The 24,723-nt window shown below is 33.9% G+C and overlaps 1 protein-coding gene across 2 annotated transcripts in view; it reads right to left on the bottom strand.

Moving 5' to 3' along the window:
* Nucleotides 1-7,098, bottom strand: part of LOC115442636 (gamma-tubulin complex component 2) — a 28,551-nt gene extending 21,453 nt beyond the window's left edge. For both annotated transcript variants that reach the window (XM_030167738.2, XM_030167737.2), the window contains exons 1-12: nt 6,911-7,098; nt 6,664-6,831; nt 5,924-6,068; nt 5,076-5,262; nt 4,513-4,808; nt 4,114-4,242; nt 3,746-3,919; nt 3,280-3,457; nt 2,060-2,348; nt 1,589-1,704; nt 997-1,168; nt 15-183 (exon numbers count right to left, since the gene is read on the bottom strand). In XM_030167738.2, the coding sequence (XP_030023598.2) occupies nt 15-183; nt 997-1,168; nt 1,589-1,704; nt 2,060-2,348; nt 3,280-3,457; nt 3,746-3,919; nt 4,114-4,242; nt 4,513-4,808; nt 5,076-5,262; nt 5,924-6,068; nt 6,664-6,831; nt 6,911-6,981 (2,094 nt within the window). In that variant the 5' untranslated portion in view covers nt 6,982-7,098. The remainder of the gene's footprint in view (nt 1-14; nt 184-996; nt 1,169-1,588; nt 1,705-2,059; nt 2,349-3,279; nt 3,458-3,745; nt 3,920-4,113; nt 4,243-4,512; nt 4,809-5,075; nt 5,263-5,923; nt 6,069-6,663; nt 6,832-6,910) is intronic.
* Between the last annotated feature and the right edge of the window lie 17,625 nt (nt 7,099-24,723).

Genomic DNA, 24,723 nt, shown 5'->3' on the forward strand with positions numbered 1-24,723 from the left:
TTTTGTACACTGACCTTGTCTAGGCTTTGTATAAGTTGGCACCAGGAGGGCTCGATGACCTCGACGCACATATAGTACTGCAGATGTTGTACGCAGCTCAGCATGCGCTGGCGCAGCGCGAACGCATCCGCGTACAGCCGCGCCTCCGAGAAACGCTTCACTACCTTATTGTACAGCCACACCCTAATCAATAATACCACTTTAACAACCAACACTCATTCATTAAATTATTCATAAAAAAGTTATGTACAATTTCACAATTAATTGTTTGCATCCACTATTAAATAATATATTATAATATGACTTTGTATAAGCAGACATCATTTTTATTACAAGTATTTGTATTTTAGGATTGCATTCCAGCTTAATTATATATTTTATTATTTTTATCTAGATTAGGAATATAATTGCATTTTTTGGGAAAAATTAAAATGAACAAAGAAATTAAGGAACAAAAATGTATTGTGGTTTTATTTCTTCAGTATTTATTCAGCGGCTTAGTTCAGCGTAAATTATTTTCATATGCTATAAATCTTTTTATCTAACGACTTAAAAATTAGTAAATAATCCCGGTTAAGTATTTTTATATTATTATTTTTATCCAAATGAAAGACGATACGACTTAGCCGCTGGCCCGATCAGCTATAATATATCTATAAACCGTAGCGACAAAACCAACCCATTTAAATATACAAAATGTATCATTCCACAACGCGCGTCAATTTTTTTTAACACATATGTTTACTGAATTCTGTCAGCACCAGGTTCAAACCATTTTGATGACTAAAACCCATAGTGATTTCATTTAATTGTTTCTTCTTAAATGCGCATGTCACCCCATCGCGCTCGTTACTCTGAGATATACGTTTAGTTTCATAATGCGCAGTAATTACACTGGCTACAACGTCCTTTAAACGGGAACACAACAACGTAAAAGTATATACCACGAAAGTTATACAAAAACAAATAAACAGATAATAACATACAACAACTCACCTACACAATAACCGCTCAACATGCTTGCAATAGAAAAGATGTCTAAATATCATCTGGTAGCACGCGATGGCCTTGTGATTGAGCACCAGCGAGACCGGCCATTTCACCTCCATGCCGAACGAGAACGTTTCGATTCCGGTCAACGGCGGGCAGTCTTTGTTCTGTTTGTATTCTGTAATGATTTGAATATACCTTAGAGAGTATCATAAAAACTTATATTTTCAATGTCGCTAGTAAAAAACTATAGTCACGAAGATTAAAAACGAATACTTAATAATAACGGAGTTAAACGTGGATTTAGATGCGACCAAAGGCTGTCTTAAATAAATTCAGAATGTCTACGTTGGATATTGGGCGAGTAATCAGATAAGTATTACCCACATTTGATATTATGTTAATATTTTTCGGGTATAAAAAAAAATTGAAAAACAGACATTTTTAGGTGTTAAGAAGTTCGAATCTCAACATCGAGATTCCGACTCATTGTTATATGAGAAAAAAAAAGCGTTAGTAATGTATTAAGACTATATGCGGTGTATTGATTCAGATTTTAAGAACTAAAAAGATTATTAAAAAGTACATATTTGTTTACCTTTTTCGTCTTCTGTTTCTATAGACAGTATTTTGAACATTTGGAATTGCAAATCGTATGGCAAGAGTTCGACTCTCATATCTTCATTATATGGATCGTAGCTGGCAGCGGAGAGCCTATTAAAAAACATTTATAACATCATTCATATGTTTGGATTTACAGTTGCATACAGTTATATATTTTGTTAATATAACTCCATTGAATGATAAAGACAAGTCGCTCATCTGTTAGTAAGCGACCGGACCATTTATAAACATTATCCAGAACTTTAAATATCGAAGCACTGCAAGGCTTTTTACTGCAATCAGCCTCCAACATATATGTAGAGTCTCATAATGCCCAGTAATTACTATGGCTACAATGTCATTCAAACCATAATAGTGCATGCATACTGCTGTTTGGTGGCAGAAATATTCATTGATGGACTTTCGCATACAAGAGACCTATCAGCTACTTATCAATAATAATTACCTAAGGCAAAGTCCCAAAAGAGATTCCAACTTGGATGGTATTATATCGTCAATCTTCTTGGACAACTCTTGTTCTGTTGCATCCATGAATTGCACAATGAAATCTCCTTGGCTCATAAGGAAATAGTTTTTTACTGACTTCAATCTGCCCATCAGGTCATATTCTTTCAACAATAACTCCAGCAAAGATTTGCTCGCGAACGCATACGCTTTTTGAATAATGGCGCCGTAGTTTTGTTCTCTGAGTGAATATTTGATTTCTTCTGTGTTATTTTTTGTTATAGCTTTGCCTGAAAAATTATAATAGCATTATCTTATTTGAGTGATTTGTTGATAATGTTAAAACAATTGCTAAATTAAGATTTAATTTGACTTATAAAATTTCAATATGACGTCGATGAAATATTTAGGAAGGATTTAGAGAAAGGTCTTCTGATAAAAAAAATTATCAATGCTACTTAATTACGAAGACAGAAAAAGTACATAAACGCATTCTTTTGTTTTTTGGGGGTGAATACGGAAAAGCATCTTATTTCGTACTAAATATCTATATTCTATATTATTATATAAAGCTGAAGAGTTTGTTTGTTTGTTTGTTTGAACGCGCTAATCTCAGGAACTACTATAATAATATAATAGTTAGAATAGCCCTCTGTTTGTGGAGTGCTATAGGCTATATATCATCACGCTATGACCAATAGGAGCGGAGCAGTAATGGCTAATCTCAGGAACTATCGGTTCGAAGTGAAACATTACTTTTGTGTTAGATAGCCATTTGTTCCTGGAGTGCTATAGGCTATCTATCATCACGCTATGACTAATAGGACCAGAGCAGTAATGAAACATGTTGCAAAAACGGGGAAAATTTATTAGTTCTGAGAGCTTCCGTTGCGTGCGCTGCGTAAACGGTTAAAGTTATGCAACAATGATGCATGACAGGATTGTTCCTCTTAAAAAATTCTACAAAAATATATTTTAAAACAAAGCCCCCCCCCCCCCGCTGCATCTGTCTGCCTGATCGTGTTAAACTGAAAAACTACCCAACGTATTAAGATGAAATTTGGTATGGCGACAGTTTGAGACCCTGGGAAGAAAATACATTCCCGGGAAAATATATAGCATGACTTTTATAAGGGAAATCAGGGAAAATCTTTAGCCCGAAAAACTTTATAACGAGGGCGGAGCCGCGGGCAAAAGCTAGTGTAGTAATAAAGTACACACCACATTGACTTATCACATTCAAGTATTTTCCAGTCCTCAATATGATATCGGTAAACTTATCAAGGAATTTCGGCACTCTATCCCTCTGGATACTGTATCTTTTTTCCCAGTAATCTGCAGAGTAATCCACAGGTAACTCTTCTTTATTTATGAGTTCATTATCTTCAATCATAAATTCCTGAAAAAAAATAAAATACACATTACAATAAGATTCATTCAACTCGGCTGCTACGCTGTGTCGTTATTGACGAGCGGCTCCATAGCGCAATAGCTATGGAGTAAAGACAATTGTTTAGACACTGACAGAGTGGGTGACAAGACGTGTAGAATACGGCTAGCACGACGAGCTTCAGCGAGGCGAAGTCAATACACTATATATTTATTTATATACAAATATATGTATCATCAAACAAAACCTGTAAAAATACACAAATAAAATATAATATCAAGTTAATACAGTTATTACCTGAAACGGATCTGTTATTGTTCCTTTGTGTATCCACTGATCCAAGATATTGAGATACGGCCGGCAAGCTCGTTCAGCTAGGAATAATGATATTTCCTGCGCTCTCACGTCGCCCATGAGAGTGTTGGTTTTGTCGTGCAGTACTGTGAGAACAGCGCCCCCCCGGAGTTCACTCTAAGGATAAATAATTACATAGATTCTTGAAATAACTCCAAGCAAAACAAGAAAATTAAAAAGATATTGACTGGACTTTTCCACAAATATGTGATGTGTGTTAATAATCAACATCAACAATAATAAAACAAATTACATCAAATGGATCACAAAGCAACAACATAAACAACAAAGTATTCAAAAATGGAAAATACCTTTCCAATACTTGTGACTATAGCAGCAAGAACTTGCATTGTGTGCATTGTGGGCAGAACAAAGTACCACAGCTTCTGTAGTGTCAGGTTAGACGACATGTGTTCTGTTTCTAATTGCGCTATCATAGTCTGCAAATAATATATATACATTTAAGTAAAAATACATATTATTATTTTAATTATATCAATTATGACAATTAGCGAGAAATAGAAGAAAGGCTGTCTTATGATGACTGACAAACATGTAAGATAAAAATCAAGTTTTGTCTGTTAAATCATGGTACTTCATCATAACTGGAAAATAAAAAATCGCTAGAGCAAGAAAACGAATAAATTACATAAATAAAAAAACTTATTAATTAGTTATATTTTCATGATCATAGTAATTTATATACTTACATAGTAGTCTTTCAAAAGCATCTCTATGGCTGCAACTAAAGCATGCAACACTTGCCCAGACCACATGTTACAGTGCTCTATAAATCTCCTGACAATTGAATAATTGGAAGCCAGCGGTAACATCTGCTGAACAATCTGCTTGAGCGCATCATCCAACTCATCTGATATTAAGAATGTTCTTTGGTCATAAGCTTCTTTCACAGGCTGGTGCACAATATAATTGCCCGGAACTCCAGAGAATATGTACAATAATTCATCAATAATAATGTTTTCTTGAGAAGCAATTGGCACACCAGCTGTAAAACAAAATTCTGTTGATACTTTTGGCTTTATTGATAATTTTTAATAAGAATTATAGATTTTTAATTATTAAATTATACACTCTCAAGATTTTTTTACGGTTATAACTTAGTGGTATAAAGTGTGCTAAATCAAAAATATTTTACATTGACAGTTACATTAAATTATTGTGAAATGGTACTTTCACGAAGATTATTAGACAATAAAATTCATGTCTGTGAAAATGATCCAAATACAAAAAATAAATTTATATTTTAACTTACCCAAAGATGAAATAATAGGAACTGGCTCCTTAGGAAAATCCCATGACATAGCTGGATGATCTTTCTGCCAGTTTGGTAAATCAAGGCTCTTGTACCAGTTAGGGCGAAGTTTTGCTTCTTTCTCTTCAAATGACTTCATTACTAGCTTTTTACTTTCATCCACTGCTTTCAATAATTTGTCTTTAATCTATAACATTCAGTATTTAAAAATCATTGATCTATATATTTGACAGATTATTAAAGGTAATGCAGTTTCCAATTCTGCTAAATACCCACTAGAAGACTAAGTTGTATAACAGAATTTGAATATTGGCAGCACAAACCATGTAGTTATTACAAAAAGAATTGCACCCTGCTGCACATTTTCTCGTTTCTATTACAATCATTCATGCTGGCTAGTAGAAACACGTCTGAGTCTTAATAAATTTACTGGTGGTAGGATATATTTTATATCTGTCTAGATAGTGACCATCCTACACAAGGTGTTAAAACCCACCATAGTGGCCCGTGTAAGTGTGTTGCGATACAGGATCAGCCTGTGTATATCTGGTTCCAAAAGGCTGGCATAATTGTGTTGACTGTTGAGGAGTAATGATCTCTCATCAGTCAACATTCTATTGGACCCCACTCTACTATCATCAAGTGCAATGGGATCACTTCGCCCATGCCGAGCCTTGCTCTTATAAAGAAATGTTGAAATTTTGTTTCCTGCACTAGACCATTGGCTCCTTACATACCTACCTCCTTCATAGCTTCTTGACTTTTATTTAGACTACACTACATTAACTAACAAGCATTATGCTTAGGTTTTCCTGATAGAATGATTAAATAACCACTATTAAAATTACCTGTGGTAGATCTTCTTTGGTAATTTGATGTTTATTATCTCCAAGTATTGGTTTTGGAGCAACACGAGGCTTTGAATTTTTTGATTTCTTTTCATCACACACCAACTTGTAAAACAGTGTTACAATATCTGATAAGTTGTCAGTGCTGAAATATTATATTATTTTAAATAAGCAAATATGATAATGATTTGTTATGTTTTTGCAAATGCTAAACATTGAACTATTTACGAATTTTATCATGGTTATCCATAATATTATTATTTCCTCCTGATGTTTCAAATACTCTGCAGCCTTTATGTTCACTGGGTGAACAGATTAAGCAACTCCTATATTTTAAATATTTTGTACTGCCAAATCAATAATTATTACAATAATAAACAGTCCCATACAAATTCTTACTACACATAATGGAACTTTAATAAATAACCGCACATAAAACAAAAATTTGCTTTGCGAGATATGAGCAAGTATAAAACCAACTGCAACTTTATTTCAATACTAGAATATCGTTAGATCAGCAGCAAATATGAACCATATTAATATACGAAAAGAAATAAGATTGTAGGTAGCTAATTACACCATTACATTGCTACACATATTACTAAAAGCCCACTTAAACTTTTAACTTTTGAATTGTTGTGTGACAACCATCAAGGTAGCCTTATATTATAGCTCACTCATCATCATCTTGATTTAAATGCTCATGCTCTTTTGTTTATAAAAATTATACACAAACTTACTTTCTATTTCTCAGTTCTTCATATTTTTTAAGGAATATCTTAGCGTTTGAAGCTTTTAGCGCCAATCTCTGCGCGTACTCATTAATTTGTTTTGGCGAAAGGTTACAGTTGCCATAATTCGGATCATTCTGTATGTAGTCCAAAACGGAATCTACTTCCAAGTTGCACCTGAAAATTTTACCAATTAGAACAATAACGTATCCCAAAATTTAGATAATGGGTAATTTATACATGAAATTATTGGTACCCCAAAGCCTCGAGAAGCTCCTTGATAGTACTTTGCATTTTATCTTTCGGTAATATCCAATTTTGATACATTTATCGTCAACCAATAAATTTAAAAATACGATAAAGCTTCATTTGTATTTGACAATTCAGTTGACAAATCACTTTTCAAAACAATCCGGCCGGCTTGAACATAAAGCACGAACCATAGACTATACCAAACTGTTACGAATGAACTAAGGTATGAAAAAAATAAAAAACAAGATGACATTCGAACAATTATAACTAAGTAAACGTCGCGGTGCGTGCACGCTGCACAATACAATTTTTAAAATGTAGATTTTTTACTTATAAGCCTGGGCAGCGTACCATATTTTACCCTTCTAGGAATGATTATAGATAACTGTAGTCCAAGCAAATGAATAAATTTTTGAAGCAACGTATTAAATGAACACTACAAAAAGAACCCCATAAAATGAAATTTGATTTGCCTAACCTGCTTAGTAACCTAGAAACAAATAATCCAGAGATATTGGGCTCATAAATATGTCTCCTAAATATCTAGACTGGTGCTATGAGGGATCAAAACACGAGAGAAAATATTCAAACGCTGTCTGGGATGATAACATTATAAAAATTAAAATATTTTTTTTTATTAAATCTGCTTTTTCATTTCGTCAATTACAGCGGCTCTATCGTCAATGATTAAAAAACAAACCAAAACACACATCACGCCTATATCTCCGAACTAGTAGGGAGAGGTGCAACCAGAACATCTGCTTTTCGCCTGTGTGTTCCTTCCTATGATATGATAAAGTGACGTGACAAATTCCAGACTCAGGGTTGATAGAACAAAAACTCAATATCACTACCCGACTCGGGATTTGACTCAGAGTGTTATCGCATTGTCCACGCAATACCATTACGCCTGAAAGACTGTCAGGGAACGATTGTACCGTAGGCATACAAACAAAGAGGTGCTTAATATACCCATATCTTATCCAGCCCTTTCGGCTTCCCATGTACTTGTTTAGTAGCCGACTTCATTTTCCCTTCTCTTTAACTAAAATCAATATCGTAGGTAACTCTGTTATAACCTATGACATATTATTATGCCTGCACTTATCCTGTGAATTAATCATTCTCTCATAGATACAGTGTTATATTGTATTAAATTCTCATTTCGTAACTTTTTCATATAGACTGAAGCACCAGCAAAAGTTAGTATCTATCTAAACATTAATATACTTAATGTAACTACAAATTTTTCCCAGGGTTTATATAATGAACAAATAAAAAGACCATTGAAAGAACAAACGTAAAAAATGTTATTTCTTTATATCCGCACTGCATACAAGTTTTTTCGTCTTGTGGCGGCAGTCGGCACATCACAAAAGCAGTGACAAAAGTTCGGCTGCAGTTGGCGATTACAAAAGAACACAAAGCTTGTTTTGATTGTTTGATAGCAGAGGCAAAGAAATCGGCAACTTATACAAGGACCCGTCGACTCGAGGAGTGAAATTACTTGATTGTGAACAATTCTTATGACGATGTGTCGGTAAACAATATAGGCTTACGTGTCAGTTATATTATTGACAGCCTATGAGTATTTTTTTTTCTTCTCCAATTACAATATCAGACACAGATTCAATATGTCGTAACATTTTCCATAGTTGAGAACACACTTTGCAAAATATGATACTATGTCTCACATATCAAAAAAGCTCCGCATATTCGAACTAGTAAAAAGATGGACGCATAGCAATCTCGCTAAACATTGTAGTGTTTGCAAAAACCGATGTAAAAACATTGTTGCATTCGTTATGCGTCAGATAGCTTTAATTAACACGTCTTGCAAAGAAACAGGTCAAAAAATCGTAAAATGACAATACCCAATAAACACCTGAGTTTATGGAGCTGATGAATAACGGCGCGCCTTTGAAATCTGTTTCTGTGATGTTGGACAGGGATCGCCATTCTTTTGGCTTAGATTTATGTGTTTTATACGGCTAGTCTATAAATGCCGCACTTTTATTGGCCGCGAGACGTTTACTGATTAATAAAGTGGGTGGAGACACAGACGATTCTAACTATGGCACTTCCTAGAAACGATACATTCAACGAAAGTTCATGTTACTTTTTATCATTTATGTATACAATATTTAGAGATATGTCGGCAAGCAACCCATGGAATTAAAAAAATTATTGACTAGCGCACATACACGGCTGCCGTTCTACAAGTGAAAATAGTTTTGTGTACTTAGGTAGTTAATTTTTATTTGTTGTTTTTTACGAATTTGGTAATTAATTATCATTTTTATTACCGGAATTTATTTACAAAAATCATCAAACATATTTTTATTTAGCGTAAGAGTACTTACTCCTAAAACTCAAACATTCATAACAATTTAACATAACACATCCAGTCAAAGTTCGCAGACAAGAGGTTAAAATAAAACAAAGCATCCGCATTACTGCATACCGACTCGTGCGTTTCGACATCCAATCTGAATTACAATGTACGGAATTTACAGACTCCAAACAGGCGACCGACCGGTCCCTCGGACCCGCGTCCGTATCCGAGCGGAATAAGAAGCAGCTTTACTGTTAACTCTATTGTTCGGCGACACACCAAACAATGTATTTTTGCCAAGTATGGGTGCACGATTATGTCAACGCATGTGTTTTGTTTTTAAATAATGACCAACGTCGTGGCGGCAACAATTGCCGCGCGGCAGATCATGCTATCAGCATTTTTAATGCGATATTATAATGGTTTATTTATGAGCAAAAGAAAAGACCTATTCGTATTTGGAAAAAACAATCGCAGTTTTTATAAATGTGTAAGATGTTATACATACAAGTGACTACGTGACTGTAAGATAGTCAAAAATTTAAATGATTAAAAATAAATTATTGTATGGAATAATTATATTTCATACTTTCATTTAATTTCTTGTAAAACATAGGGCTTGTCTCTGTGTATTGGGTAACTGCAGGAGGCGCAACGCAATAAGCACTTGACGTAACCATAAACGCCGCAACCTTTCCGTTGACGCAACGTTTATGTAGGTACTTGGGGCTAAATTCAATCAAGCCCTCGACTTATATCGCAGTCGAGAAAGATTCTCTCTTCTATATTTTGAAGGAAAGATATGCCTTTTGTCGCTAGTGATATCATGTAAAAAGGTTTTGAGAATCGGACGCTCAATCCTGTCGTTCTAAACAGTGTCAATCGTGCCAACACGGAAACAATTAGAATATTACGTGTCTTTAACAGTATATTCCTAATCAGGTGGCAAAGTTCAAGAAATTAAATAGGTAAGTAGGTACGTATTCACTTACCTAGGTACGTAACTGTTAGTCGTTAAATAATTCGCCTTATTAGAAAAATAATGTGTTGTAATCACACATATCAAAAATGATTTACTTAATTGCATATTCGTTCTCTTTTAAGGTACTTAATATATTGATTTATATGTTTTATGTTATATCAAATCCACGTATTTTTCGAGTTACAGCAATCAAATAATGTCGCATTTGCTCAAAATTCCCACGATAATTTCGCACAATCACATAACAACTTATTCCCTGTTCTGATCAAATGTGTTCGGTTTGCGAGCACTGAGTCTCTTCATCACAAGTAACATTGTTTGATGTGCCTAATGGTCTCGTGTAATTTTACATATTTTTCTATTTTGATATCGGCGATCATATTGGTAAGAAAGTACATAATTTTCATTAACGTTTCTATTACTGGTAAAACAGCAGTCATGATCAAACATAACATTATTCTACGACTTACATAAAATATTTTAAATAATAATTAATAAATGACGCAATAACATTTAATACACTTGATTCATTTTTCGTCCGCATATTGAAGATTCACATAATTACAACGTATTTCATACGCGAATGGCATTTAAAAAGCTCGACTGATAATTTTTATATTTTGCAGATTGCACTTTATTCTTCCAGTAAGTCGAATTGTTTGTACAAATGTGGCGGTAAGTTTCACTGTAATTTAGATTTTCGTTAAACATTTTTTTAAGCGAGACGCCTTCACCTTAAAAAGAATTTTCTGTAAATAATATCTGCCAATTTTATAGTTTGTTTATTATGTTTTATGTATATGTATACGTAATTCTTTTAAAACAATTAGTTCGACACTTACATTATGTTTAGATAGATAGATAATTCTTCATTGAAACCACATAAGTAAAAGAAAAGACGACACATATACTACTTAACTATACCTCGCTAGTGCAACAATATACGTTAAAGACATATTAAACTATGATATTTTCACTGTCATTATTTACGACGTCCATTCCACAGTCAGTCCATACACAAACTATTAAGATATTTATTAAGATATTATCCTATTCCCAGATAAGATTGACATCAAGGGTTGATTTGGTTATAATGTTTGCATATATTATATACTTAAAATAAAAGTCAGAATTTTTCGAGAATTATAATTTTCCAGTAAGTAGAGTTAAATTAGTGCCTATATGTTATTATATCTACATAGGAAGGAAACAAGTAGCCCCTCTACTCCCACTCCTTTTACCAATACATATGCATTAATATGTCGTTGAAATTATTTACTTTACCTGTTTACATAAGTATGTAAACAGGAAAATCAGTCAATACATTTTATTCATTGATTAAGATTAAAGAGTCAAGAACTCCTAATAGTTCCGGGAAATAACAATTCCATGATAAATATGCGTCGGGACATAGTCGCCCATTGCTTAGGGGCCAGAAGAAAGGGAGGCAGGGACGCGGAGTCCGCAAAGAGAGTCGGTGACCGTACATGTGTTGTCTTGCATAAGCAGCCGCAAGTCTTTGTATTCTGATAAGGTTGCGGTCTCCCCTAGCAAGAATGGTGCGAAACTATTCATGTTCACATTTCTTATGTACCTATCAATTGTCATTATTTGTCATTGTCATATTGATGAGCCTAGCGTTCTGTGAAATCGGCGCGTAACATCAACAACGTTAAACAAACGCTTATTATTCGATATTCTGTTTTTGTGAACGATTGATGCACAAAGAGTTTTAAATAGGTACCCACTACCCACCGCTATATGGAGAATATGAATGGCGAGAAGCACATTTTAATATTGCAGTGAACCTCTTATTAACGTCACCTTTGATATTCGCGCTTTGATTTACCACATTTCTTCGAAGTAAAATGTATCCTTAAAACATTTCAACACACGGCGCGTAATATAGACATGTAAAATATATTTGTAAACATAAATGTCCCTTGAAGAAGCCTTTAAGTATGTACACGAGTACGAAGACAAAGCACTGTCTGCATCAGTATGCGTCGGGGACGGACGCTTCCTGCTGGCCGCGTTCCCGCAGCCGCTATGGTAATTTAATTGTTCGACGCAACAACGGAATAGATTTACGGACCTTCTGTTAGATTGTACACAGTGCAGGAAAACCCCTGTAACTATATCATTATCGTGATTAGACTATGTATCGATCAATAGTAGAGTCCGAGAGTAAGGTTGATTTTTTGTAGGATAGAACCGAAACCTACAAAACTATTAAATTTAAATATTATTGCATCATAATATTATAAATGAATGATTGACTAAGAAGGTATCAACATCAAATCTTAAACAATCACCTAGCTAAATGTTCCTGTGATACTTAATTTGACAGAAGTGCACAGTATTCAAGATTTGAGGGATGGGTTAGTACAACCAGTCATCACTGTTACCTATACGTGAGCCCTACAAGCGGGTCGGGCCGTTGACACCGCGGCCGAAGTCGGCTTGGTGCCAAATGAGAATAATAACTATGTACAGAACGACCCACACGTGTCACCAGCACCAACTTGTATTCAGATCCTTGTTTGACATTAGAATTCAAATGCGCCGATATTATCTAAGTACCTCCTACTCGTAAAGTATATTTTAAATAAATACTTCCACGAAGAAAGCGAATAAAACGCTTATTGATTGATTGATTTAACAAAGACGGAAAAGCTAAACACTTGTTTTGAAACAATAAACTAAAGAATTTTACGCTAATAGAATTTTGATCGGTGAGAAGTATATTGACCTGGACGATATAGTGGCGGTCTTTTTTGGAACATTAGCTGTGTAGGTATTGATATCCATATTTTTGACTACCGACTCTAATAAAGCACCGATAACAATAGCAACTACATAATATTATTTAAAATACATAGTTCAATACACTTCAAATTGTTACTGGCGCCCTGTATAGGTGTGACTTCAGTTTGGCTGATTAAATATTATTATGATTTTATAAAGTGTATCGGAGCATTTAAATAGTTGAAGAAATTATGCATTACACACATCTAATGAAGATTGATAGTTATTATAGGGTTTAAATTATTATCTCATGAATAGAATAAATACCCTATACATTTAATTATGATTAAGCAATAAAATACATGTAATTTAGGGAAAGCTATTGAGTAGTTCAATAGACATTGGGATATACCTAGATAATATTCATTTAATATATTAATTCAATCCATTCCTTAGTCTAATAGTAGCTTATATTGGTTATGGTCGTAGAAGTCCTGAATTCAGTTTTTAGGATAGGCTTCTATATACACTGCAGATTTTCTTTAACATGTTTTGTGCGGGAATTGAATAGTGATAAGTGAGGAGATTGACTTTCGGCAGTTGACATCATCATCACATGACACGACGGCATCATTCAATAACTTCACTTATCAAACATCGATGAAAACTAAATATAATAAAATATAAAACAAGTAAAGTAAATATATACAGCCACTTTACGACAGTTATTTTAAGGATTTCAAGTGTGTCCACTGGTCACCAACTGCCACTTGAGGTAAACGCAAGTAGGAACATCGATGCGTGCCTGCCGGGCATGTTGAATACAAATGACGATATTTGGCGGTCATTCCAACCACAAACTTAAGTAAATTTATTACGTACGTACACATGGTAACATTACACCTACGTATTATCACGTAGATACCATGTGAAAATCACTTTATAGCGATTGATACCAAGAATGTTGTCGTAATGCTTCCGGTCACATAGACATGTAGTTTCTTGGAAAAAACTAACACATACTCCGCATATTGTGTTCGTAATGAACTCAGGCCTGCTTCTTCAGGCATTTTTGATTTCCTTAAATAAAATGTATCTTTCAAATAGCTGTATCGTACACTTATTTATCATGTATATCTCGGGGGATGGCTATATTATAATATAGAATTTAAGATGAGTAATTCATAATATTATGTAAACCAGCGGTGATTTTAAGGCCCCTCCTCGAGCAAACGGCCTTGACCATTCTTTCCATACGTTTACGGCGCGGCGCGGCGTAGCGTGCGAGTTACGGGCAGGAATATGCGTAAAGATTTTCGAATAATTGCTTTAAAAAATCTAATTTAGATTTTCTTTGAAATTGTATACTACCAAATTGTTCCTTTTTAAATTGTCTATCTACTAGTATTAGTTACAAATATTAATCATTATAAAACTATTTGAAACAACCAAACTAAAGAACATATTGGAGAAATATTAAGTTTATTTTTTTAGTATATTATTCAAATTTTAAATTAATAGCTTCTAAAAATACGTTACCATATCGTTTTTCTGGGCTGAGGGCCTTAATTGTCTATTGCGGGGTGCTCGGTGAGGATTATTATTGACTTTTAATTCTTGCCAAAACTATTGGCAATTTCGCCATAGCTACTGTGTCTATAGCTGTTGTACACGTCTTAATGGTTTAATTTAAGGATTATCTAATAATATAAGCTCTATAATCCAAAGAAACTATGTAAGGTAGCTTTCCAATTCAAAATTATAATTTTATCTGTCTACTTTACATACAGTAGGTACTAAATTATAGGTAAGTAAGTATATTAAGTATTTTTTGATCGCACATCTTATTGTCTATCTGATTTTACTTCTTATTAATGTTACAAATGCAAAAGTAGGTGACAATGTTTGGATGTTAGTTAGAAGTAAACGCTGAAACAAGTGAACGGATTTGGAAGAAATTTGGCACACGGGTAGATCCTGTCTTAAAGTCGCAAGCAATACCTACATAGTTAGTATAGAGTAATACTGGCACTAACGGTACAGTAAAAAAAGGATTTTTATATTAAGTAAAACTGGAACTTATGAGGTTTCACATTGATTTGGCGGGGATAGAGCATGCGCGATTTTGAATTTCAGGTTGGCGTTCAAATCAAATTATTATGCTATAAACATGGTAAATTATGATCTTAGAAACATTCAATATTCTATTCGGTGGAATATGTTTTTCTGTTTTAACGGCATGCGAAATTTTAAATATGTAGGTACTTAATTAAATTAAAATAGTAACACAAATCATCTTACTTTTGTAATTGGTTTATGAATTTTAGTTGTTATTTTTTATCTACATAATTCGCCGATCAAATATCTACATAGGTAACATGTCAATTAAATTTATATTATATTCATTTGTTAATAAATAGAGTCGGTCTTAAATGCATTTTTTATTTGACTGGTAATACAATCGATCTTCCTTTTATACAAAAGATTATTGAACTTAGTTTAAGTTTACTTGGGTAACTTGTAGCATATTAATTATTATTTGGCCTACTTTTGCTTCTGTTGCTACTATCAGTGTAATCAACGTCAATTACAGTATAAGTATCGACGATTTAAACACAGTTTTTGTCACTTGATTCAAACAATTTTGGTTTTTTATGTCCCTCATCGTGTAATAGAAATAACATTGTAATTCGTTCAATGTAGGTACGATTTTTTCGGATTTAATAAATAGCAATAAATTTGATTTCCACATCTATAAATCAAACCCCGAAATTTTCCATTGCGGTTTCACATTACACGCCCTACCATTACATCAATCAGTTACTAAAGTATTATTTTATCCTAAAATACGTATTATAGTAATAAGACGTAAACAAGATCCAGAAAATTTCATAGTCTTTCCAATTTTATGAAAGTATGTTTTCAAATTCTTTACGTTCAGTCCGCTATTGTTTAGATAGTATGTAACTCCTGCAGTATGTAATAGATGTCGCTACGTACAGATTTTATGTTGAAAAAATATGCTTACTTCGTTTTCCTACTCTCTAACAGATAGCTCTCCGTTACCTATTGTTTACATTTTCAATTTGACTAATGTGTTATTTTTTATATTAATAAAGCTATTGGGATACTTAGTATTCATTCATAACACTGATTGCATTTGATATGGAGGTATTGCAGATGGGTAACTAAAAAATTTGCTTTTACTAAGTGTTATTTTCTAGGCAACAAGAGTGCAATAGTATCTTTTAACAGAATAAATATCTACCGACTCTTATTAATACAGAAGAGCTAAAAAATAACACAACTATTTTATACAAATTGTCTTTTTAAATCAACCTGATTTATATTAAATATTTTATTGCATTACTGCAAAAGTTTTAGTAGGCAGGTTAGCATGATAATATAGATCATAGACAAAACCCTGAGTATTGCTCATATTAATGCAAACTAATAGGGTAATAGGGGTAGAAAGGAGGAAGGTGTTGTAGGCGTCAAGGAACCTCACTCAAAAAACGCAGCAGAATCCTGGTAGAGCCGATCCACCAATAAACCTAGTGAGTTTCTATCGAATATAATATAGTTATTATGCACTTATGCAGTTTTGGCTTAATCAAGATTTCTTTCATAAAAATTTTGGGATGATAACATCGTTTTGAAAATTGGACATGTGAACATAGAGCAGGCAGCTGTACTTGGCAGTATTCAAACTTATTCCTGTTGGACTCAAGAGTAGAGGGGTTTTGTACTTCACTAAGCTTTATTTTTACTTTTCCGCGCTTGATCTGCGGGCATATTGTGTGGAGCCGCTCTGCTCGGATATCCTCTATAAAAGAACGTATTTGTATACAATATAAAATATCGACTTCCATTTCGATTATAAAATATTAAGAAATCGCAATCAATAATTTAATTGAATAATCTATTTAGTTGTTATTTGAAGAGCTGTTCGTCAATTTTTTTGTTAGTAAAATCGTTATAGTGCATTTTAATGACATAATAATATATGTATTTATTTGTTAATCAACTCATACGACAAACAATGTAATGAGCGTCCTTCACATGCTGCACTCGATATAAATTCAAGCGGATGTGCAATTCGCACTCAATCTATGTTAATAAGATTGCCACCTATTGCGACGAAGTCATATTATATACGATAATTTTGTCAAAAGCAATAGAAATATGCGTAAAACTAAGTATTCGCGTGTAAATTAAGTATGGCAAAATTTACATTCATTTATAAAAATTAAACGTTATTGTATCTTTTTTATTCTTGTATTACCTGAACTAAAGGACAAAATAAGGATTAATATATAGAGTAGATACGTATACGTATAGTATAATATATATTATAAATAAGGTAAGTAAAATGTAATTTAATATTTTCAAATATATTTTAATGATTTTGCAGTGTAAAATGAATGCTTTGAAATTACTAATACTTGCTAATTAAATAAAATGATAAAATTAAATTAAAAGGATAATAATTGTGCATTTTTTGAATAAAAATTTTCACTACTGATTAATATATGAATTGTACCAGGAGTACCTAAATGAATAAGAAGGATTAAATGATCTGAAGTCTTCCTCGTTCCAAGCGAAATAGCAGAGGTGAAAGGTCTATATTGCTCATATGTTACCTGTATTTGAGACAAAGGCTACATACATGAACTTTATTATGCGAACATAAGTACATACAAACTTGTCACGCGCACTTAACAAATGTCTTCTGAGCAATGTGGTTTGTGGGAGTGAGTGTAGGTTCGTACTTCCTCCTAGTGTCGTCGGCAGCTACATTCGCGACCAGGGAAATGTCAAGGTCGCGCCCGCTCACTTCCTTTGGCGCCGACCGCTGTACCTACATACGGCCCCCACCTGCCTCCTTCCACTTACGTAAATACTCAGTCAACAAAATGGTTTTACGTTGTATTTATAAAAAAAAAACGTAAGGCGTCGTGAGACTCGTGGCGGATATGAAAAATTTAAATAATTTCCTCCAACTACAATATTTTATAACATTGTGCCATAACTGGGTTTTGTATCTTGAACAATGTATGAGAGAGTCAAGCGCAGTATGCAAACTACAGTGCTACAAATTGCTTTTATTTTATAAGCTCTGGGTTGTATTGCTACTGCTCTAACAGTCGTGTTGCTCAGGCGAGTGACCGCCTCGTCACATCGAAAAAAATTAAAACAATGGTTTGTATAAGCTTTATATCACAGCGCGACGCGACATCGAAGTGGCGAGGATAAGGGCCTAGCGTAACGATGACGACGTCAATGGAGCGCGCTTCCCCCAACCATTTCTGATTATGTGCTGTGATTTAGTACAACATATCTGTAGAATACAGTTGCTGTTATAAACTTTACTGATGAGTTTATATTACCAACCAGAGTTCGTAACACAGAACCTTCTTCCATGTAATAAATGTAACAAATCCTTGGACCTAATTATCAAAATTCATATCTGCCACTTTTTTTACTTTTAATCGCATTTAACGGAAATTATTAAAGATAATTTAATCCTTTTTGCGCCTTCATAATCTACTACAATCTACTCTATAATCTCTACTTACATGGATAATTAGACCGACGAAATGATGATCATCCAAATTCCCAAATATTATCGTTATCACCGTTGTTATCAATACTATCATCATTATCTTCATCAATCGGATCTTAAGATACGATGCGGAAACTAGTTTATAACAAAGCATCTGGCCATACAAGGTTGTTTATTAATTTCTCGGTGATCAAAAACTTTTCCTCCTTGAAAAGCCTTTCCCACTACAAATCTTCCTAAAATGCTGAACACTGACACCAGAGCTGTCTGTTTCAAAAATCTGATAAAAATCCTTATTTTCTATGGGAGCATATTACCGCCATGTGTGTGTTTAGCAGAATTCAGGGCATGGTCTACGCTCGTGCCGAAGATCTTCTAAATCTGTCTCGTTGTTACTGAGTATACTTCTAACAAACATACGAACATCCAAACATTTGCACAAACTTTCGCGTTTATAATATTATAACATAAGATAATCGATAACAATTGCAGATATGCTTATAGTAATCACAGTGCAAAGCACTTGTCGTTAAATGCGAATTGAAAACATAATTATACAAGGAGGTGACCAAAAAAATGTACCAAACACTACTCCACATCATTGTAGTTCTAGGTGTGACCAAGGCAGTTTTCGTGGTCGTTGAAGCGTCAAGTGCAACCAAACGCCTACACGATTTCCCACTGCGTCGCTCCTGCGCCTTCTCGCCCGAAACCTTATACAAAATGGAACAACGGGCAGATATTTATTGTTATTTAAACGACATATGACGTTAACATTTAATTACTGATATAAAACCGACCGATTCACATACAATATTAGTAGGAGAGAGCTCTTACGCATAGTATCGACAACTTTACAGTTTTCATTGGCTTTTTTGAGCTTTGTTTACCTGATAGCCAACTGAACACCCCTATGCCTACGCTCTGCGAAGGCTGCTATGCTGTAAGTACTGAGAAACGAATTTATTATCATAGCATCGCTCTTTACCTAAGTAACGTTTGTGAATATGGGTCTAAGTCCTGAAACGATAACTGAAAAACCACTTAGTTAGATAACAACTTCTGAGAAAGTCATCATCGTACATCTAAAATAATATATACCAACATACAGCATCTAACTTATCAATTCGATAATATCAAATAGAAATATCAATTTATTATCTCCGTTGTATAATATTAAGGTGCTCTGTAACGTTCTTAAATAGAGAAGAGCTAAAAGGTAAGATAGGACAATGTCATCTTGCTGTCCATCAAAAACTTTATGGCTTAGGCCAATACCAATAAGACATAAGACAAAGGAATAGTGAATTCTGACAGAGAATAGGTATAAGAACATCGTGTAATAAAAAAATTATAACTAGGAATGATGTGATAGCCACAGGCCTGTAGTTATAGATATACGCATATATAGATATACGGGGGAACAGATTAAGCTGAAAAGAATCTGTGAGACCTATCAGTAACTTCATAAAAGGATTTGTGTGGAAAAGAGGAGGTTGACGACTATTGATGTCATCAGTTTGAACGTACGAGTAGAAAACGAGGGTGCAATAGTTATGTAGTGATAGAATGCGAAAAAATATTCACTGATTTTATGTTCCTCACAAATGTTATAAATGTTCAATGTTAATGTTCAATGTCACTTCATGTTCAATGTAAATGTTATGATGGCGAGGGCTAAACCCGACTGCATCGGAAACCGGCTTTATCACAACTAAGTAGGTACTACGCTTCTGACAAATTGTAAATAACATATTGGTATATACATATAGGTATACTGACAAATCCAACAGGCCGGCATAAATGTTGTCGACTGTCCCCACTCCTCTTACCATAAGGGTGAATTATAATATAATTTATTTATACCACTAGTGTTAAAAAATATATATTATAATTTAATTGTAAGTAAATGCGCTGCATGCATTTAAGTTAACTGAGGTGTTTGGTCATATACCACCGAACATGTGCATTAAAAAAATAATTAATAGTTTTTTCTAACTATGTTATTTCATTCGTTAATAAAAAAAACACGAATACCAATAGCATAAAATATGATATAAAATTCATCAGAAAATTTTAAAATATATTACACTCATTTCCTAGTCAACTAGTGACTAACTTCCTAGTGCGCCTACATACGATTAAAGATACGAGTGTTTCCTAAATAATCGGAAATGGTTTATTACATTACATATTTAGGCATAGCTTTGCAAGTGCGGGTGATTTAAGCAGGTAAATCGACTTATCTTACTTATACCACAGAATAGGTACTGCATAACAATAATACATATATTATCTATGTATACCATTATGTATAACTGAAAAATTTGTTTGAACACGCTAATCTCAGGAACTACTGGTTCGAATTAAGAAAATCTTTTAGTGTTGGATAGTTATTTATCGAGTAAGGCTATAAGCTATGTGACATCATGCTAAGAACAACAGGTGCGGAGCATCACATAAAAATATTGCAAAAACGGGAAAATGTGTTACTTTTGAGAGCTTTTGTTGCGTATGCTGCGTAAGCGGATAAAATTACGCAAGAAACATGTATCACGAAATTGTTCCCCATAATAATATTATATATTCGAAAGTTAGTGAAAATGTTAGATGTTTATAAACAACGGCACTTTAATACATGGGCTAAAAAATAATAAAATACTAAAATCAACTTTTTTAAATAGATGGCGGTAGAGTCGTTTCGTATTTTATGGAGTTTTCTAGCGGGAGTTCTTCCCACGGGCGAAGTCGCGAGCAAAATGTAGTAATAAGTTATGAATAAAATAAAATGTAGTAATAATATTATTCAAGAAAGGATAACCCATAATGTAAGCATTTATAGTAGATATTTACCTGGTTATCAGTAATTATTTATTCGAATTTTAATTACACCAAAATCTGGACAAGTATAGGGATTATTGTTGTAAAACAGATATTTTTCTTTTTTATGAGCACGGCAAAGTGATTCCACTCCTGATGTTAAGTAGGGAAGGCGAAGTGGGTCCAATAGAATATTGACAACCGAAAGATGATTAGCCCTCGACGGTCAACATTATTATGCCGGCCTGTTGGAACCGGATATACACAGGCTGATTCCAGAACGCGACACACTGACGTGGGACACTATGGCGGGTTTTAAACCCATGTGTACGACGGTAACTATCCAGGCGGATATAAAATATATCCTACCACCAGAAAAAATATATTGCTTTTCAAATGTCCTTTATACCTTTTTATAAAATGATTAATCCTTTCCTAAAAGGGTATAAATAACAATATTTTTGTTATGTTAATAACATAAACTCTTGCTTTATTTTAAGTTTAATTTCAAAATTAGCTGAGATGAATATAGAGCGCTTGAAGAATTTTTCATGCAAACTACATTATTTATAATATAAAATAAAGTTAAATTATAAAGTTTCTAAGTTAAATTCTAAACTCTCATGGTCTCTGTGGTGTATGCGTGCTGTCCACCAAAAAGGTTTTAAGTTCAATTCCTAGATCGGATAAATCTTGGTAAACGTTTAAATAACGCGACCTGCTCAGAATATGATCCTTAGTTAGAAATAACGCCAGGCAGGAGATCAATTGGAAAAGCCAAGGTAAATAATTGATGCCACATGGTTTAAAATATGATTTATGCTTGAGTCAAATTGGATAACGATAATAATATGTGGATGAAGACTCGTATTCTCGAAATTACATTATTAAACTGGAAGAAATACGCCTAAATGAGATAAATAATCGTGGCATCGTGAGACAAATTTAGCAATTAAGAGTTTTTATGCGATATTATCGAATGCGTGTAATTGGAATTAGCTGCGTGTCAACTGATGCAATTGCAATGCGTGCGCGCCGGTGAGAGTGCATTCCCAGTCATCTAATGACAATGACAGAGCATCCCCGCTTTCCAAGTTCATTGGCAATGAAAGTGTTGCGCATGCGTGAAAACTCGCGCCAATTATAAGCGCGTTGGGCACTCGGCAGCGGCTGTGCGGGTGCGGGCGCGAGCGCATCGGTCGTTGGTTGCGCGACGACGCGGCCGGCTGCGCGCGCTTCATTGCCAAGGCCGGCGTGCTTTCTCCACGATCTACGAGCTATTACGAGCCACTCGGGACCGCTTATATAATCTCATGTAATTGGAATTCGTTTCGTTACAGCTAATGGCCGGTAACCGATGAGGCTACGTAATCACCGGTAAATAACAGAATATGTACCTGATTACCTCAACACGGCATACAATGATACTCTGATTTTGATTCATTATTCGTGATGTTTAAAAGTATTTTATCATAATATTTATTAACGCCATTAAACAAGCTTCCGTCATAGGCTGTTGGAACAGATAAAATTATGTTGATTACTGGTTGTTCTTGACCTAATCTCTTGATGTTATACTCTGAATACGTTGTTTCCGTGTTTTTGGTTATCATACGCTATGATATTATTATTATCAACACAAATAAATAAAAATATGAACACCAATGTACCATTTAAAGATTAGCCGAAAGAGATTAAAGGCAGATATTTGAAAATATGATTGCACAATTATTATAACCTACCTCCCTTGTGATATTCTTTACTTTAAGAAAAAAATTAATTTATATGAATCTATTTAGTCAGTCGGTGTTCCAATATCCATAGGAAACTTATCATGAATCCAACATAAAACAGTCGATTATCTAGAAATTGTATAACGCTTTAAGCTTTAAGTGGAAACGTGTCATAATTTTGATATTGTAATCAGACTCTAGTATGGGTTAATAGGTATATCACAGAAGCTAATATCGTTTTGCAATGTGTACAGGGGCTGTTCCGGAAGCCTAACCTTGATCTAACTCGAGGTCGAAACGTGAAATCTACTTAACTTACACAAATTGGAGGGATGAAAAAAATAATTGGCCAATTCGTCGGTAGTTATTCGTGTGTGACCGTCAAGCGTTTCCCCATACTAAAGTAACAACGAGTACGTAATGGAAATTTTGCGCGACGGAGGTTTCACTCTTAATCGATTTATCATGTGAAATTACCCTGCAGTTGCAAATCCTTCCGCCGTTTCATCCACGCTTTGAAAAACTGTGTTTTAAATCAACTATTTTGCATAATACTAATAAAAACAATTATGAAATAACTAACGAGAAACAAATTATTTAATTTATATACGCAAAACAATGTTTCGCACAACGGTGTCGGAAATTCATAGTACTTCATGTTATCGAAATAGGATTAATACGCTACCCTCCGTAAAACGGCAAGCCAACTGTATGTTTTTAGAAGCTATCTACTCGAAATGTATGCATAATACATGTAGAAAAAATTAACATCATATTTTCGCAATAAGATATTATTATAAGATATATTTTTTTTACGTTGTTTTGTTAATTTCATCATGAAAATACGACTAAAATTGATTGCGTGGATGTGTTCCTAAAGTAGGTAGAGATCATATTAATTTGCAATCAACACTATTAAATAGACAATTAAACAAGGAGTATTTGGGTAGTTTATTTTTTCAAAAAGACCGAAAATAGATTTGTTAAGAAATTATTCGTATACATACATACATGTTTAAATATTTCCACCCGTAACCCACCCGTAGCGCCACTAAATATTAAATGTATTGCTCAAAGCCTTAAAGCAATGCGTAACTAGTATTTGCAATCTCTATATCATATTATTATATTAAAATAGTTGAGCCCTTTAGTTTGTGTTGGCATCACATCTGTGATTATCCTAATCAATGTTTTATCTCCTTTCCAGAAGGTCATTAAATATATATATAGGATGTCACGACATAGATTAAACGATCACAAAAAAAAATAAGAAAAAGTCACACGGTCCATGTCGCGGGCTCATACATAACTTAATGATCAACTGAACTCATAAAGCACAAACATGTATGTTCCCATAAAGGTCACAACAAGGTGACTACTCAATTTTACCTTAAATGTATTCACTTAAACTCCAGCGAGTAGGCGTCAAGTCATAGTTTGGTATGCGATCTCATTGACGACCGTTGAACCGGGAAGTAGCCGTTACTCTTCCTATCACAATCACAATAGATGCAGATTCCGTACTGCCTACTTAGTACTTACGGTAATGTACTATTTTGTTATATTTTAAACCATTTTAAACATATTGTCTTGGTGGATGTAAACATTCTTTGGTGTAATTTCTACTAATTAC

This window comes from Manduca sexta, chromosome 22 (genome assembly GCF_014839805.1).
Source record: "Manduca sexta isolate Smith_Timp_Sample1 chromosome 22, JHU_Msex_v1.0, whole genome shotgun sequence".
Lineage (NCBI taxonomy): Eukaryota > Metazoa > Arthropoda > Insecta > Lepidoptera > Sphingidae > Manduca > Manduca sexta.